The 18237-nt window shown below is 38.7% G+C and overlaps 1 protein-coding gene across 3 annotated transcripts in view; it reads left to right on the top strand.

Annotated features, from left to right (window-relative positions):
• DCLK1 (doublecortin like kinase 1) overlaps positions 1 to 18237 on the top strand; it is a 253696-nt gene that overhangs the window by 10446 nt on the left and 225013 nt on the right. For all 3 annotated transcript variants that reach the window (XM_075085130.1, XM_075085137.1, XM_075085155.1), the window contains exon 3: positions 3953 to 4299. In XM_075085130.1, the coding sequence (XP_074941231.1) occupies positions 3953 to 4299 (347 nt within the window). The remainder of the gene's footprint in view (positions 1 to 3952; positions 4300 to 18237) is intronic.

Below are 18237 nucleotides of genomic sequence, written 5' to 3'. Positions count from 1 at the left end.
ACAAATCTATTGTTTGGAGATTCTCACCTTCTTCCTCTGGCTGCCAGTTAAACAAAGCCAATGTTTGTGGGCTGTATTTGTGCTTAGGCCTTACCCAGACTAAGAACTGATGGTGCTTAGTGGGATTACCCCTGGAGGTGTATTTTCCTGGTGCTTTGGAGCTGGGAAAACCAATTTGCTGCTGGTGGTGCCTGTCTGTAGGTCACACCTTCTGTTTCCCCTCAGGTACAAGTCAGAGGGGTGAAGCTGTAGCCACAGATTACCAAAAATAAAAAGTTTTATTATGTACCAAAAAAACCACCAACCTTAAAAACAAAATTGTGTAATCACCTAATAGTTTTGGTGAGGAAGCAATAATTAAGGCAGAAGGTAGATGTATTGGACTCGTAAATCATGCCCCTTGTAAAACTTCTCTGCAGTCTTCTTTCCTTAGGATAACTGTGAAAAAGAAGAGGATGAAAATCTAGGTGAAGGCTTTTTGTCTTTCTCTTTGAGATTTCCTCTGCATGTAAACACCACAGGAGCTAAAGGATTAGGCTAGACATTGAAATTTCTGGCTGCTGTCAGGGTGGGTCCCATGTTCAAGAAACTTAAGCTTATATTTGAGTGTTTCTAGTGTTTTGAGTGCTTAAAATTTGCTCGATGTCACCATAAAACAGGGTTTACTGACCTTAGGATCAGATATAAGATACTTTTAGGAAATAGGGGTTTTATCCATTTAGTTTTTGTTCATAGAATCATAGAATGTCCTGAGCTGGAAGGGACCCACAAGGATCATCTAGTCCAACTCCTGTCCCTGCACAGGACAACCCCAAAATTCACATCATATCTCTGAGGGCATTGTCCAAGTGCTTACTGAGTATCATCAGGCTTGGTGCTGTGCCTGCCTCCCTGGGGAGCCTGTTCCAGGGCTCCACCACCCTCTGGGTGAAGAACCTTTTCCTAATATCCAACCTAAACCTCCCCAGGCCCATCTCCCTGCCATTGCCTTGGGTCCTGTCATTGGTCACCAGAGAGAAGAGATCAGCACCTGCCCCTCCTCCTCCCATTGTGAGGAAGCTGTAGACAGCACTGAAAACTCCCCTCAGTCTCCTCTTCTCCAGGCTGAACAAACCAAGTGACTTTAGCTGCTGCTTATACAGTTTCCCCTCTAAACCCTTCACCAGCTTTGTGGCCCTCCTCTGGACACTCTCTAGTAGCTTTGTATCCTTTGTACTGTGGCGCCCAAAACTGCCCACAGTACTTGAGATGAGGCCGTACCAGCACAGAGTAGAGCAGGACAATCGCCTCCTTTGATCGGCTGCAATACAGTGCTTGATGCCCCCACTTATTCTTATAGGCCTGACCACTGTCAATGAGAACTGCAGTCCCTGGCTAACACCCCTGAAGGTGTAAGCCCCACTAGTTTGCTTGAAATATAAGCAGTCTTAAATAACAGCATTATGGGAGAGGTGTCTGTATTTCTCTCTTCCTATAAAAGATACCTCTTACTAAAGATATTTCATCTTCAGCAGCCTTGGATTCTCTACCTCCAAGATATTCTGTAGCTACATATGAGCGTCTTCAAGGGAGAAGGAAATGTATCTTGGTGCAAATATTTTCTTGATGTAATATAGTACTGTTGGAAATGAAGACGGGGAAAAAAGTTTGATGTTAAAACAATCCCATAACTTCAGTGATTGCATTGGTCTTTTTTATGGTCATTTACACAAAATTAGTTTTGTAATGAAGAGTGGACTTGTGCTGTTAAATGCTCCAAGGAACCCAGGTAATCTTGAAATATAGCTGGTATTAAAAATCATGTGCAATGCTATCCTTTCCGGAAGGGGAACCATAAGAATTCTTAATAAATGTAAATCTTCTGGGTACAATGTGTATGGCCATTTGTTTAATATGAAGACTTGCTTTTAAATAAATAATATTTAAATAAATAATTATTTCATGCAACTGAACTAACAATTTCTCTCATAGCACTGAACCTGAAAATCTGATTCTTATTTAAACACACCCCCCCAAAAAAAAGAGGTTACTAGTAGATTTTAAGTCTTACAGCAAACACAAGTGGAGACAAGAATAAATTTTAAACAAAATTATGTAAAAGAAACTCCTGCAAAGTATTTTATAGAACAGGTATTTATTGACTGCAGTGCTATTCACAGTAGAATATATCCCCCGCCCCTACAAAATGCTATTAATGTTTTTTTAAAAACTTGTTAGCTTTATGGATGTGGTGGTGTAGGTGCATTCTGACCTTGCAGTAATTGAGTAGCTAGTGCTAAAAATATTGGACAGGCGTATGGATAAAAGAGAATATGTACTCTTTGATCACTCCTGGATCATTACTGCGGCTAAGCCTTTCTGTTCTGATGTTACCATATCTACATCTATCTATCGGTATCTCTCTCTCATATAAAAATATATATATGTTTATACACACACACCCCCCAGATAAAAGGAAGAGCTTACCTTTGTCTCTTGTAAGGTTGGTGTAAGCGTTCCATCCTAGATTTTCTTAACACTTTAGATGTTACTGCAAAGTGCAGATTAACTTGAATTTACATGATGACTGGTAAGCGTTGGAATGCTTACTTCATCTCCCACTCTGTATTTTGGTCTGCTGTAAAATGCTGCCTTTTTTTAAAAACAAACGAAAAACAAAAACCCAAAAATCTTTCCTTAGGGTAGGGATCATTAGGAAAATCTTTGGTTCATGCATGCTTTTTGGCATAACAGGTACAGCACTGAGTTTTGTTCTGTTTTTATTTTAGTACCTGGGGCTAAACTGCTAATGTGAAGGCCTCTATGCTGTTAGCATATGCTGAACTACTGAACCCAGAAGAATGAAAACATCTTAGATGTTTTTGTGGTATTCTTAAGGATAGGATTTTGCATTATTTGTAATGGAGTTTAACTGCAGGCTGCCGGAAGGTGTGGTCTTGCTGGATCTAGTATTGTTTTCTTTGCTGTTTTCTTTTGCAGCCAAAGGGTGAACTGGATCAGCTTGTTGTTGCAAGATTAGTATTGTCTTTGTTATGTTCAGTCAGATTAATGAGGTGATCCAAGCCACCCAGTGCAACTGGCAGTGCAGTCGCTCAGTCAAGCTCAAGGGAGAGGTTGGGGGCACCCATGCAGGTGCCCCTTTTGCAGCAGCCTGCAGCTGGACTGGATTAAGGTGTTACTGAGCAGAGACATGCTGGTGTTTTCTGGCAATGTTATAGTTCCCCAGAAATTGTGTGGGTGTGGTAATTGCAAAAATATTTCATTGTAGATAATGTTCCAACAGAAATACGAGCTATAATAATTTTTTCTTTAAATATGTTGTGAGGAGGACTCTGTAATTACTACTTGTTACCTTCTTGCCCCCCCATATTTTATGTTGGGTCAGTAGAATAACACAGTGAGATTTCTTGCCTGTATGTGTCCTGGTTTTATGCTACTTAAAGCTTTAAATAATCAAATGTTAACAAATCTCCTGTGACACTTTCCACCTTTTATAGGAAGTTATTCATAACCTATAGTTTTTGATAACACTTCAGAGGAAATAATATGAAATGTTTGGGGCCTGCTGTTTTGTTAGGAGTGGGCAATTTAAGCATGAAGGCTGGGGAACTACTGTGATAATGTGCTGGGGCTGGGCAGCTTATTAGATATGAACACTGCTTACTGACAGCAGTGATCCCCACTACAGATGGTGTTTTCTGAAAAGAAAACTGCTGCTTTCAAGGATTTTGCAACAGCATTTTCTGAATGGTTAGCTGACGAGTGATCTTTAAAAGATATTTTATAGCCTGTAGCATCTGAGAGGGAAAGAGATAAATTTTTATGCACAGTAGATCAAGAATGATAATGAAAATGTTTAATAATTTGAGAAGGATTTGATTTGGTATTTTTCTGGTTTTTCCTCCCTCACCCTTCAATCTGACTTGCTGGTCTGGCATTTTTGTTTCCACAGGGGAAAGCTATGTATGTGGTTCCATAGAACCCTTCAAGAAACTGGAGTACACGAAGAATGTAAACCCAAACTGGTCAGTGAATGTTAAGACAACTTCTGCTTCTCGTTCAGTGCCATCTCTTGCCACTGCTAAAGGAGGTACTCCAGATGCAAAAGAGAATAAGGATTTCATTAGGCCTAAACTAGTCACTATCATAAGGAGCGGAGTGAAACCACGGAAAGCAGTCAGGATTCTGCTCAACAAGAAGACAGCACATTCATTTGAACAGGTTCTTACTGATATAACTGATGCCATCAAGCTGGATTCAGGGGTGGTTAAACGCTTATACACACTAGATGGAAAACAGGTAAGAATTTTCATGATGGTCATTCTCAGCATGAAGAAATATAATTTTCTGAAAGGAAAACAATAGTACTTCAGTAAAAAATTACTTTTCTCTAGAATATAGAACTGGGCCTTCCACTGTTGATAGTGTACTTAAGATCTATGAGCACTTGAGGAACACACCACGAAGCATTACTCGGCTTCAGTTGTGGTCTTGCCATTTATGATAAATAATAGCTCTAAATCTGTCAGTCGAAAGTGTGATGTGGTTTTGGCTCTGCATGCCAGAAGCACAGGATGAAGGATGTAGTTTTAAAGAAGCTCATTCTGTTAACTTGTTTCAGCTTTTTCTTGCAGCAGTTTTACAAGTCATTGTACTTGCCTTTCCATAAACTGTAAGAACAAAGAGTGAGGACACATTCCACCATGATAAATGCAGGCCTACTGCTGCCCAGAGTGACCAAATGATGAGTTTTACTGCAGCTAGAATGGACTATGAAGAAGGTGCAAGCTTAGAAAATGAGTGAGCTTTTTCCCTTTTGCAGGAAAACAGGTAGGGTTATGTGTGGTGACCAAATTTATTGGTGAGTCTCTTGTAGGTTACATATTATTTCTTCTGTGAAATACCTTCAAGTTTCTCAGAGAGACTGTTCATCTTTCTACCCACATTTTATACCTCTATTATTTCTTCAGTTTAATAAGTTACATTCGTAAATGCAAGTATCTGCCTTATTTCTCTAGAGTAACCATTGCTCTAAATCAATTCAGGTCATGCTGAAATTAGTCTTGCCCTTCACCAGGTTAACAGCTTCTCCAGTTTTGCTATAATTAATACATGTCTGTAGATATATTACAAATAAAGTGAAAGACAAAAAGAAGTAAGACTACTCTGTAATATTTTTTTCTTGCCCCTCTATCCCCAAGTTCAATAGGAAGTCTCAAAATCTCACTCTACCGCAACTTAATAAGTCAGCAAAAGAGAGAAGGTATTTTCTCTGCCAAAAGCCTGATCTCCCAGATGGCGTTGGGGGCATGATGATGGATTTCTTTATTGCTAAACTCAAGCTGTGAATGATTACTGGGAGGAAATCCATGATAAATCCAAAATTTTTCCAGTAGTGTTTATAGTTGGGAACTTCTGTGACTCCTGTTGGAGCTTGGAAGGTTCTGGAAAAGCTTGTGTTCAGTGGTTAAATCTAACAAATCTGTGATTAAATGTTCATCACTAACTTAAAAGCAGTAAGATCTTAAAGCTCTGTGTGAAGGAAAGTAATTTACTATAAGGATAAGAGAATAAAGCTCTCCTAGGATTATTCTTTGGGAATGTAACTTGGAGAAAGGCTATTCTGTGCAGTCATCTCTTGTGAGTTCTTTTATGAGGCCAACTCTGGAATTGTACATCCATGGCAAATATTGATGGGTCCCATATATTGTTAGTGCAGATGGGCAGTGAGGTATGTATTCTGTTGCTGGCTGCTATCATTAGATGCCTCAGGCTAATCAGAAGAGAGTAGTAGGAGTCAGAGTCTTAACTGGGCATCGGAGTCAGGTGGTTGTCCCGTACTGATACTACACATTGAGGAACTGAGCTTAAATGCTCTCCCTGCAACAGCCTGGTTAGTTGTGATCTTTTGATATGTATCTCTAAAAAACATTAATAAATATTATGCTTGGTTAAAAGGATTTTACATGGTGGCCTGTAAAATTTGATGACGATGAGCCTGTCTTGATGACAAGAGCCTGTCTTGATGAGACAGGTAGTGCTTGGACAGTGAGTACCTGAAGAAAGTTACTACTTCCAGTAACCAGTAGGTGTTTATTCTGGATTTCATGCATTTAACTTAGTTTTGTTAAAGTGTGTTTCTCCTTGTATTTCCTTATAACTCCTGTCAGTATAACTCATGTCAAAATCTGTATTTTGACTTCAATGTTTCTGAAACTTTAGAATATAATTTAATTTGCACAAAAAGGGGCACAACATACAAATGTAATCTGATCATATAGCACATCGGTGACCTGCATTTAACATACTCTTGCAGTTCAATTATTAATGATTTCTCAAAGCACGATACGTTTCCTACTGTGTCTGGAATAGTATATGTGTATTTTTATGGATCTACTTATTTTTCCTACGGGTACAAGGAACCAATGCTGTGTGTACTCTTGAGGAAGAGATCTTCCTTGTAAGATACTGATGGATTTGAAGATGATGATGGGACTCTCAGAAGTGTTTAACAGTCTTATGAGCTCAGGCCAATATTAAAACCTACCTAGAGCGGGGTCTTGAAGTGTATTCCTTGCCAACTTTGCTGTGTAAGGAAAATAAAAATAGAATGAGTGGGTTTAATGGCTGCCTGTAGGAATTAAGATCATGAGGGCGTGCATTTACTGTGAGTATTACTCTTTTTATTTTTAGAGTAAAAGATTGTTTAAGTGCATGAAAAGGTACTGTCAGTATTAACCCTTAATATTCTCAGGTACTTGTGCAGAGAAGGAACACTTTCTCATCTATCTTGCTTTACTCTAGCTGCACCATTTCAGTTGGGTTTTTAACCTTCCCTTAACAGAAAGTGTCATTTTTAGTTTGTTGTGAATTAAAATATTGTTTTGTAAAAGGCAGTGTATGGACACATAACGCAAACATCAAGGGTACAAGCTGCCTGTGGAGATAAAGCCTGGTAGCTGTGTACTAACGTACTTCTAGAACAACACCGAAGACTAAAATGGGAGAATACTAATGAAGGTCACATATGACAGCAAAGTTGTGAAACAGTGCAATTTTTTAGAAGTGTTATGGTGTGTGTATTTGTATAAGGATTTACAATTTGCATGTTTAGACAAAGACTAAAGTTTGGACAAAAGTGCTTTATGACCTTGTAAGTCCTCCATTTGCTTTTGGAAGAACAAACATCTGGTTTGTAATGAGACCTACTTATTTGAACAGGTGGTTTGTTTAGCTTAACTAGATGCAGTCATGCAAATTATTTTTCAGTGTATGCATTACGTGGTAGATTTGACTCCAGATAGCTAAGTGGTCAGTGGCAAAGATACCAAAATAAAAGTCACTATCTGATAATTTTTTAAAAAAAGATAAATCAAATTACCCTTACAAATATGAAATGCAGCTACTGTTACTTAAAGACATACCTTACAGTAGTGTGTGTGAGAAGCCTAGGGTGGAATGGGAGGAAGTCTCTCAATAACCTTTCTTTAAGCCATTAAAATTGTGGCTGCAAGGAGAAGGAACATCAAAGTGCTGGAAAGCTTGAAGCTTCTTTCTTGAGTGTAATATGGTTTTGGTTTTTACTAGAACCCCACTCAAAGGAGGTATATTATGATACAAACAAACTCCCTTTTCTGTGGATTCCTGTCTATGAAGGCATCTAATACCATTGTTTTTAAGAAAGAATTAATACCATTGTTTTAAGAAAGTACTCTCTCAAGAAAAAGAAGGCAACTGTTTATACCTACACCTAGATGGAGCATGTGGTTTTTTTGTCATTTTCTTCTTAGCAAGTGGAAAACACTTGGTAATAATGTTCTGGTTTTGGCTGGGTAGAGTAAATTTTCTTCAGCGTAGCTAGTATGGGGCTACACTTTGGATTTGTGCTGGAAACAGTGTTGATAACACAGGGATGTTTTAGTTACTGCTGAGCAGTGCTTACACAGAGTCAAGGCCTTTTCTGCTTCTAACCCCACCAGTGAGCAGGCTGGGGGTGCGCAAGGAGTTGGGAGGGGACACAGCTGGGACAGCTGACCCCAACTGACCAAAGGGATACCCCACACCATATGACATCATGCTCAGCATATAAAGCTGGGGGAAGAACGAAGTGGGGGACACCTGGAGTGATGGTGTCTGTCTCCCCAAATAACTGTTACGTGTGAGCGAGCCCTGCTTTCCTGGAGACGGCTGAACACCTGTTTGCCCATGGGAAGCAGTGAATGAATTCCTTGTTTTGCTTTGCTTGTGTACGCGCCTTTTGCTTTACCTATTAAACTGTCTTTATCTCAACCCTCAAGTTTTCTGAATTTTACTCTTCTGATTCTCACCCCCATCCCATCAGAGGTGAGTGTGAGGTGCTTAGTTACTGGCTGAGCTTAAACCACAACAAGTGTCTGTATTCTGCAGTAAACTCTTGGCCAAATCTATCCTTTTTTAGGATGGATTAAAGATCTCAAATGTCTTTCTCTAGACCTGGCTTATCCTTGGTACAGAAAAGCCTACATAAAGCAAGGTAGGCATCATTCATGAAAAGACATTATCTACTTAGCATTTATGTAGCGTATGGTATACAACAATTGAGACAAAATGACTGTTAAAATAAAATTTATGTGCAGCTAGTGAATCATTTTGTGTGTGCTCTGTAATTTTGATTCACATAAATTTTTGCAGTCAGTTCCATTCTTAATATAGAAAGTGCATTTAATTTTAAGGGTGACTGGTTGTGCACGTTCTTTTTATTTGTTCTTCAGTTGTAGTTACAGTCCACTTGAGATGCACGCAACTTAAAATTGTTCCTAGTTTGAAAAATGTGGACAATAAGTGCTATTTTATCTCCTGTATGACCTGTCTTGAGTGCAGGAACTTTAACTTCTCCCTTTTGTTGAAGGCTCTGGAGCTCCCTGCAAGCCATAGGCACACAGGGATAGTGTTGATTGACTAGAGAACCATGGTGAATTCTCTGTGGGATGTAGCTGTGCAGATATTGACTAATTGGGAACAAACATTTAAGATGGCTTCTGCAGATCATGGAAGCATTTTAACAGGGAAGCAACAGCTAGGGAAACATGCTTGGTTTTGAGGTGGTACTTTAATATTGCACTACCACATGGGGACCTGGAACCCATTGTGCTTGCACTGTGCAAGCTGTTCCTTCCTAAAGGGCTTCTCATGTGAACGCGAGACAGCCATACCCCTCAGAAAATACTCATGTTGCTTAATTTTACGCATGAAGTTTAGGGCCCTATCTGGGAGATGCTGACAAACCATGAAGTTACGTAGCTGTGAGAGACAGTCTCCAAGAACAAAGAGCATCTCTCCAGCGTTCAATGCACCTCATTTCCCTCCTTCCTGCCTGCAGTATATTTAATCAAAGACATGTTTTTCTTTCTCTGGAAGATGTATAATTTCTAGCTTTGCTGTTTTGAAACTGGTTTTGGGGAAGGACTTAAAAGATGAGGATTTGTTTCCCAATACTGTGGAGAAGGCCCCTTCTTGAAGACATGATAGACTGAAAAACAAACAAAAAAAAATCAGTGGAAGAAAAAATGCCTATCTCAGCAGGCGGTGATGGGCTCTGGGGTCTTGGAAGAGTCTTACGGTTCATATTGAGAGAAGTAGACATCCATTACAAATTAAACTGTACTTTAATAAGACAAGCATCAAAATCTGGTTCAAAATCATTCAAAGATATGTTAAGGTAGACAGTTTGCTGGCAATTGCTATTGTCCTGGTATTAGAGGAGAGCTATGATAGATCCTTGAACCCTTGTGACTCTGGGTGGGCTGTTTTGATGTCATGTTATGACATTGACTACCAATTTGAATTGTTACTCAAAATAAAGCCTTCTGTAAAGGAGTGAACAGAAGCCCATTCCTAATTGAAAGCAGTGTGTTCGTTCATTTGTCTAGGGTCAGTTCTTATTAAGCTGAGACTGACAACTGTGTTGCTCCATCTCTAAAAGCTCTCCCACAATAGGAGTTTCCAGGGTGGCTAACTGGCATCCTGTAGGAACTGTAGGCTGACTTTGAAAATTAAGAAGAGAAGATGCCGTCTTTTGTGACCTTTAGATTGGCTTTCATGCTGTGCAAAAGAAAAGCTGTTATTAATTGAATAAGACTGAAAACTTGCATATCTACTTCAGTATGCTTTAAGTATCACATAAGTTGATCTTACTGTCTTATAAGGATATCCAGCTATTCATTAGAGGGTTTATGCACAGTCAGAAGCCTTTTTAAAGGAAGAGTAATTTCCAACTCCTCAAAGGTGGAGTATCATATTGTCTAAGTGCGAGGAAGGGTGCCTTAGTGGGATGGAGATGGTGTGGTCATTCAGAACTATCAGTTACTAGAATAAGTGTCCTTTTCCTCTGCATCTGGACTTTGCTTCATTGATTTAAATGTATAAAATAACTTAGAAGAGCTTCTCATCCAGTTAAGTTATGACTTGCATACTTCTGACTACTGGGGGAGAGAGGAAAAACAAATGGAAACATCCCCAGCTGTATGGTCTTAGTGGTGGCGGTGTTGGGTGTGGCTTTTTTGTTTATTTGTCTTGTGAAAGAGGACTTTGGAAAACTGCTTGCAAATTTCCCTGATGATGCTCTATGACCAGATAGGTTCTCTGTCAACAACTGAAATATTTTTGTAATGCTTTCAAACAGTAGTCATCCTAAACTTTCTCTGTTCTGTTCCCCTGTCCTGTTAAGATACTGTATTTCGTGACTTTCATTGAATGAGCTGAGCTCAACAGTTTGAAGACTTTACAGTGTGTATTGTCAAGCTCTCATGTTCACTGGAAAGATTTTGTTTTTACTCTCTGAAGCTGTTATTGTTAGTAGTAATTTTTTTCATTGGCATAAGTGAATGTGAGTATTTCCTTTCTCTGAAGTGGTATGATGCAGTAAGACTGTAAAAAAAGGGTAATGAATCTTGGATTTTTGGGGTTGTTTCTGTTCCTTTTAAAACCAGTTGTTAAAAGAGGATGAGAAATTTCCATCATTTAACAGAATTCTAAACATCATCAAAAGAAAAAAGTTTTTTTCCTCTTTTAGCTTTTTGTTGCACATGTTTCTTTCCTAAGAAATTAAATTATACTATTCATAGCAAAAATTCTTAGTAGCGTATGCAGCTTATTAGAATTTAAATATTTGCTTTTTAATGTAAGCATTTTAGGATAATTCTATCCTTGGGTTGTTGGGCCTTCAATTTTTGCACAAATACTCAGAAAGTCTTGGTAATCTCTCTTTTGAAAAAGTTGAGTTAAAGTAAAGGCTGATAACTTTTTAAAAATCAAACTCAAGTTTGAACAGCTACCTGAGACTTAGTACAAATATGTCTTTTGGTTACTTGTTTCTTTCCACTTGTATTTCTCTTCAACACCTTTTTGCCAAGCTGTTGTGTGAAGAAAATTCTTCCATGGATTATGAATATTGAGAGGGTAGACTACATAAATATTCTGTCACTAGCCATGTTTTTCTGTGAAACCTAATCCTGTCATTTTTTTCTATCTGTTTATAGGAATCAAGATGTTTAAAACACTACAGAACATAATTGGTACTGGCAAAATAGTCCTAATATTACTGATGGTGAAGGAAATGGTAGTCACGGCCCAATTTTTGTACCTTGCTTTTCTAAACTTTTATGAACCCAGATTCTTTTCTGAAACTGCAGTCAACTGTGAAGCATCTGAACTTATGTTCAGTATTTTCCAGCTTCTTAAGCCATGCGCTTTGCTGTCTTTTATAGCGAGCAGCCAGAAACACAGGTGCCTTTGGATATTCTATCTACTTGGTCTGGAATTGCCTCTCGTGGTTCTTGTTCTGTAGAAAGCAAGTCTAGGGCATACTTCTCAGGTTGTCATCAAGTTAATCAAGATGAATCCAGGTCTCTACCTCTAGGATTCTTTCTTAAGTGAACCCTGCTGTATATAGAAGCTGGAGGTTCAATTCTGTTTCCTTACTCTGTGGTCTGAGGATTTCTGCTGTGAATTTCAGTAGAAGCGGGACGGAGACTTAGAGGATGTTCAGGGGCAACAATATTAAGCACTATTAAATCAGTGATGTATGATGTATTCTGCCTCTTTGCCCCTCCATTCCCCTTTAAGCTTGAAACTAATTTGTTCAATCCTGTAGGAAGTATTGACTTAATCTCTTCTGAATCTGTCCCCACTACTGTGTGCCAGTTCATGGGGCAGAATGTCTAGACTCAATCAGATTTAGGAACTAATACAATTACTAGTAGGTTAAAATATTTCCATTGTACTGAATGAAGACAGTAGTGCCCTGAAAATGGCTTAGATTTTTATAAATAAATCTAACACTTTTGGGACTGCTTTCCTGATGTCACTGGTTAGTGTTATGTGACAAGGTGTATATCACATATAGCTTGTTCTAAAATTTTATTAAGTATCTTCTGTTACATTTCCCTCAAAAAAACCCAACTTTTAAGTAGGTCAGACCACCTGCTACAAAGAGGTGTTTTTGCTTGAGAAGGCTGCCGAGGAGGGAATCAAGCTTCTTCCGTGGGACTGAGTTCTTGAAGTCATAGGCAGCAGAGCAAAGAAGTCTTTGGACACTTAAGGCATGCAGGACAGGGTATGCTACCTTGCACATAGATAAAAATGAGCACAGGTGGATGTGAAATTACCAGAGATAAGTGAGTATAAGTTTAGAAAGCAAGGCAGAAGACCCCAGTATGCTCCCACTGGGACCAGCAAAGCATTATAGGGTTTTGAATTCAGAGTTTGGTGTTACTGAAAATAAAACTCATGTTAAGTAGTTAAGGCTGATTGCCTCTCCCAAATCAGTTATTTTGGTGGATTTGGTTTTCCATTAAATGTTGGATCTCAGAAACTTCTTTTAAATAAAACTCATCTAAGCTTTAATAGCTTAAAACTGTAAGAGACGTTTATTCATCGAGTGAGTGGAGAGTGAAATCTCAGTTTGAACTGCTTTTAATTATGTTTTTGGCTTGGTTTAAGTGATGAGTTTCTCAAAGCTGCCAGACAGTAGGGGAAGATTGAGGGCATCTTGTGGAATAGCCAGGGTAGAGTGCCTTTGATTAAAAGTGAGGGAAGACAGCCGTTACCTGAAATGCACATGCTGACTTTTTAAATAGAAGAATGTCTGCTGTTTAAAATGCCTTTGCCTGCCTTCCCTTGCAGCCAGGTTATGCGTCTGTTTTACATTAATTTGAATTGCAAACTGCAGCTGCTGGTTTATAGCACGCATCCAAAAGCTAAACCTTTGACTCCTCCTTTATTCTAGTTGTCCCTGAAATATACTCCTGTCTCATGTTCCCTTTCGTGATTTCTTCTCTGCCCCTGAATCACTTGTCTCTTTCTGAAGGTTTTCTAGGAGACTTCTTAATTTTCTTAGAATTTTTAACTACTTATTTCCACACTTGTGTATTTCAGTATTTCCTTTTTTTAAATTCCTAGTTGCAACTCCTGTTTGTTTAAAACCTAGCAAATTCTGACAAATGGCAGAATTCTCTGGAGTTTATTCTTTCTGTGAAATGTTCTTCTGAGCATGATATCTAGGTTCTATAGTCCAGCTCTTTTGTTCTGTTTGTACATCTTGTACTCTTATAATCAAGATTTCTTTAGCCTTCTGCTGTTTCTCTATGTATGAAATTTGTGTTTGCATCTTACGCCCACACAAAATCTGAGTTAAAGCTAATGCAATATATGGAGTGTTTAAGTGGCCTACTTATTTCCTCTCCAAGCAGCTTGTAAGTTTGAGAAGGAGGTGACTATAACACGCATGTGTTGTTGGAAATGATCCTGGCACCCTAGACACATAATGAAAAACCCTCTGTTTGCAGGAGAATAACCTCATGCACGCCATAATTCTGTCTTGGTGCGTAAGAATAAAAAGTTAAAAAATATAGAAGCTTGTGATCATGAAAAAGTTCATATATGACACTGTTGATTCTGATACAGAGTAGTGTATTTTCTGTGCACTTCTTACTGTAGATACATAAGCATGAATAGGGTCAGTGCCCCTGTGTGGGTATGATGGTGGTAGCAGAGTTGACACCTAAGCAGTTGGGTTTAGGTTGAGAGCACAAAAAGGCTCTCTATTATTTCCTGTGGTCTGAGCAGTCCATATTGCTATCTGAAAGGCTATCTTTCTTATATTCTTTTATTCTTACTACTTAAAAATACCTTATGTACTCCAGCACATTCACTTTTCTATATATTTGTGAAAAAGAAGGCTTATAGGCTTTAAGGAAACAAATTGATATTTGGATGTTTCAGTTTCTAAACCAGAACACATCTGTTCTGGGGCAGATTGAGGAGCATTGCGAATACTCTGGAGGAATCTGTTTAAATAGAGTGTGATCTTGATGAATTGGGAACACGACTGCAATCAGTGTAAAATTTAATAAGGCAAATACGAAGCAGTTAATGTAGGAAAGAATAATCAAATGGCCTATCAGAAATAGAGGGACAGAAACCAGATGAGAGTGCAGTAAGCATGATATGTGAAGGTTTTTAATGCAAGAAGTGTTGACCATTTCATTGCTATAAGATGGTGGAAAAATGTATGTAGGAGAATGGGACACAGAAGTAAGAAGTGTTTAGTGGTTATATAGTTGATCAGGATCTTTGCGAAAGCAGTTGTTGGCATTGCTTTTTCCAGCAGGGACAGGCAAACTAAAATATCTGTACCTTATGTAAAGACAATTGGAGTAATATTAACATATATTGTTCTTAGCATGGTAAGCAAAAGTTGGGAGAGACATAGTATCTAAAGGGCTATTCTAACTGGCCGAGAACCAGGAACGCTGATACTCGAACTCTTTTTTTCTTTTGGTTAAATTTAGCAACAAATAAACTTGAGGTGAACATTCACTATCTGTAGTATGGACATGCCAAGAAACTAGGTAAAGTCTCTCTGGGGCTCCATTTCTATAATGCAATATTGAAAAGAAATAAAACCTTTTATAGTCATATATAAGTATTCCAATAGTTAACAACATGTCTGTCGTTTTCAGTTTTGTCAAAATACTTTTTTTTTTTACCAATAACTTTTGTTTTTGACAAAAAGCTATTCACTTGAATTTTTTTTTCAATTGGACAAATCCATTAAGACATGAGCAAGAAATAATGCCATGAGGCTAAAATTAATTTAAAAGCACCTACTAAATTTTAAATGTGGGACCAGAGGAGCCAATGGGTAAAGATGTATAGGAGTCATTGCAGATGAACATATACATATAGGTGTATTTGTAGGACTAACACCTTCCTGAAAAATGCTTTCAACCAAAATTATATTGCAGCTTTATTTAAATATCATTTAAGCAGCAATATTTAAATATGGTGTCCTGGTATGTAGCCTGTTGTGTTTTATACTTTGGTTATTTGTGGGGGGAGGGAGGTGATGAGAATGAAAGGATGAGACTTTCCTTTCTCTGGCAAGTCTTCAATGACACTGTAGGAGGAGTAGCTTTTAAATGTGACGTCCCTGTAAGGAACAAACCCTTCTATCTGCAGATGGAGGAGGGCTGTCCTAGAAAAGAAAATTAAGCTCTGGTTTCTCGTGTGCTGAGTCCAAGTGTATGTCAGTCATCTTTCGCAGCATGCAGTAGGAACTGCTCTCTTAAATGTTACAGAAGGAGGGGGAGAACAACAACTGAATGTCACATTGTACCTCAGTAGGAAGAGGAAAGCTTTAACATGGGTGCTTCTCTTATAGGCAGATCATCAGAAGGATCACTGAAAAAAGAGGTGGATGCTCCAGAAAATTACCTATATTGTGGCTATATCAGTTGAAGCTCTTCACTACTGCCTCCAGTTCCTCCTCTGGGTAGGGGAGGTTCTCCCTTGCCTTTAGTTTCAAACTGTGGCATCTTGTCCTGCTGCAGCATTGGAACAGGAAAGTTATGATGTTATGGAGTCATCAAGCTTACTTTTTTTTTTCCCCTCCTAAGCAGCCTGTCATGACTTGACATCATTCTGAAATCCTGAAATGACAGACAGCCTTACACAGCTCCAAATTTTCTCCCCTAAAAGAACCTAGGAAGAATGTGTGGGAAGTTTTTGTATCCCAAATCAATGGTAGTCTGTCTGTACAGTAAGTGTTTCGTTCTTTGGGAACAAAGCCTCACTGAAAATGTGTTCCATTTTCCTTAGCTTTTATTCTGTATTATTTTAGACTACAGCCTGGAAATAAGTCTTTAAACTTGGTACAAAAACCTCCAAGAAAAGGTGACAAGTCACTTTCAGCTTGTCAAGTGGAGCTGTAACGGTTTCCGAGGTGCAGTAGGTGTGCGCTGCATTAGAAAGAACAAAGGCACCGCTTCTGCCTGATGTCCTAATCAAGGTTAGGCAGAAAATGCTGGATAACAGTTAAATGGGAGGCTTATGCAAAACAAGGCTGAGACATTTTGCCTTTAGTAAGGTGTACATAATTCCTTTTTAAATTAGTACTGAATCTCAATCACTTAGAAAGGCTGATTATTTAGCATGATTATTCATCGTGAAGGTGAGCATGAGACTGGATAATCTGCCTTCCATGAGCGAAGATACAGATGGAAGTTGAGGGGACAATATAAAGTTGTCATGGATGATGCTAATTGACAGGAACAGTGAGGCTAAACGCAGCACAGAAGAAACAGCAAGGAGAGAGGAGTTTATAGAAGGCAGCACAGAGCTACTGAAAAGACATGAAAAGTTCACTCACCCCTTTTATGCAGGAGTCTGTGTTACATGTAAATCAGGAAAAGGAACTGGTTTACAATCCCGTGAAACTCTTATGGGAGCCCTGGGAGTAGAAGGGTTATAGTAGACACTGCAGAGGGAGGAAGCAGGTGTCTCCTGGCAAATCCCAAATGATGTATCCCAAAGAAGGGAGGACTCTAGACCCTAGAAGGGTAGCTGCTCCTTCATTTCCAAAAATGTAACACGTAATTTAGAGAGTTTTCAGCCATCTACATAAGTTGTGATGTAGCCAAGTGTTGATGTTAGATCTTTAGCAAGTCTGAAAAAATTTTAATTGGAGACATATCTCAAGAGTTAATTTGTTGAAGCTGTAGCTGAAGCTAAGTAAGGGCTTTTCGAATAAAAATTTTAGCTGCCAAAAGACGTAGTAGCCTAACTTTTCTTGTTAGTAAAACCATAATTTGGGTTTTTCTTCCCTTTAGGCAGCTCTTTTCTCTATGACTTTAAAATCTGTAAGCTTCACGTTCTCAAACTTCTTTTCTCAGAAAAGATTTAAGTGCTGTGAATGAATAATATTCTGAGTCAACTGGCTAATGCTAACAAGTTTCAAGTATTGTGACACATCTTGCAATAGGATAATAAACTAAATTAACCTGCATTTTTTTGGTACTGTTCTCATTCATAAAATTTCATACCTGTGAAAACTCTTTTCAGATGTCTTGTCTTATTCTCTTGCTTCTAAATTGTCATATGGAGGAGAAGCAAGACCGTCAGCTACTTACCAACATTGCAAAACAACTGGAAAAACTATACTCTTCCTAGTTTTCTCCCTTCCTATAGGGAAGGTGGTGTGTAGGAACGGGTAGGGAGGCAAAGGGAAGGCTGGTTTAGGGGTGTTTTTTCCTTCCCCCAATTAAATGTAAAGTTATTTCCTGAATGAGGATAGAATCAACCTACATAAAAAAGAGATGATTTTTTTTTTCTGCTGTTTTGTGATCCTGCATAACTCAGGTTTCATTTCTTCAGCAGTGCCTGCATAAATCTCTGCTATTCAGTAATTTGCCCATCTGGGAAGGCCAGGTTGGAGCCCTCTTGTGTGCTTACGTACACATACACCCACAATCCAGCGCTCACATTGCTTCTCTTGAGAACAAATAAGGAGTTAGAATTTCTTCTGCCTTTTTTTTAATGTTTGTTTTTCTTTCAGTTGGTGGTGGTTGTGAACAAAGACTCTGCTATCGCCATTAGTTTTTCAGGTGGATTTTCACCCCCCATCTTTGCCCTGACCCTTGTTAGTATGGCTCAGATTTCCTTCAGCTTTGTGAAGTGTAGTTTTTCTGGGAACTAGTACTGAGCAAAGCCCATCTGGACTAGTTCTTAACTATGGCAGCTGGCTTTATAAGGAAATCTTTTTCATATATGGGGTAGCATATACAGCTGTCTATGGAGAGGAAAATGTTGCTAGAAAGTTCGGGGTTTGTTAGAATTTGTTAGAATCTTTTCAGGCTGTGGAAGAAATTGTCACCAATAGAGTCATTATTTTAACGCTGCCGCTGATCTTTAGAGCTATTG

This window comes from Phalacrocorax aristotelis, chromosome 1, assembly GCF_949628215.1.
Source record: "Phalacrocorax aristotelis chromosome 1, bGulAri2.1, whole genome shotgun sequence".
Lineage (NCBI taxonomy): Eukaryota > Metazoa > Chordata > Aves > Suliformes > Phalacrocoracidae > Phalacrocorax > Phalacrocorax aristotelis.
This window is presented reverse-complemented; position numbering and strand designations above follow the sequence as displayed.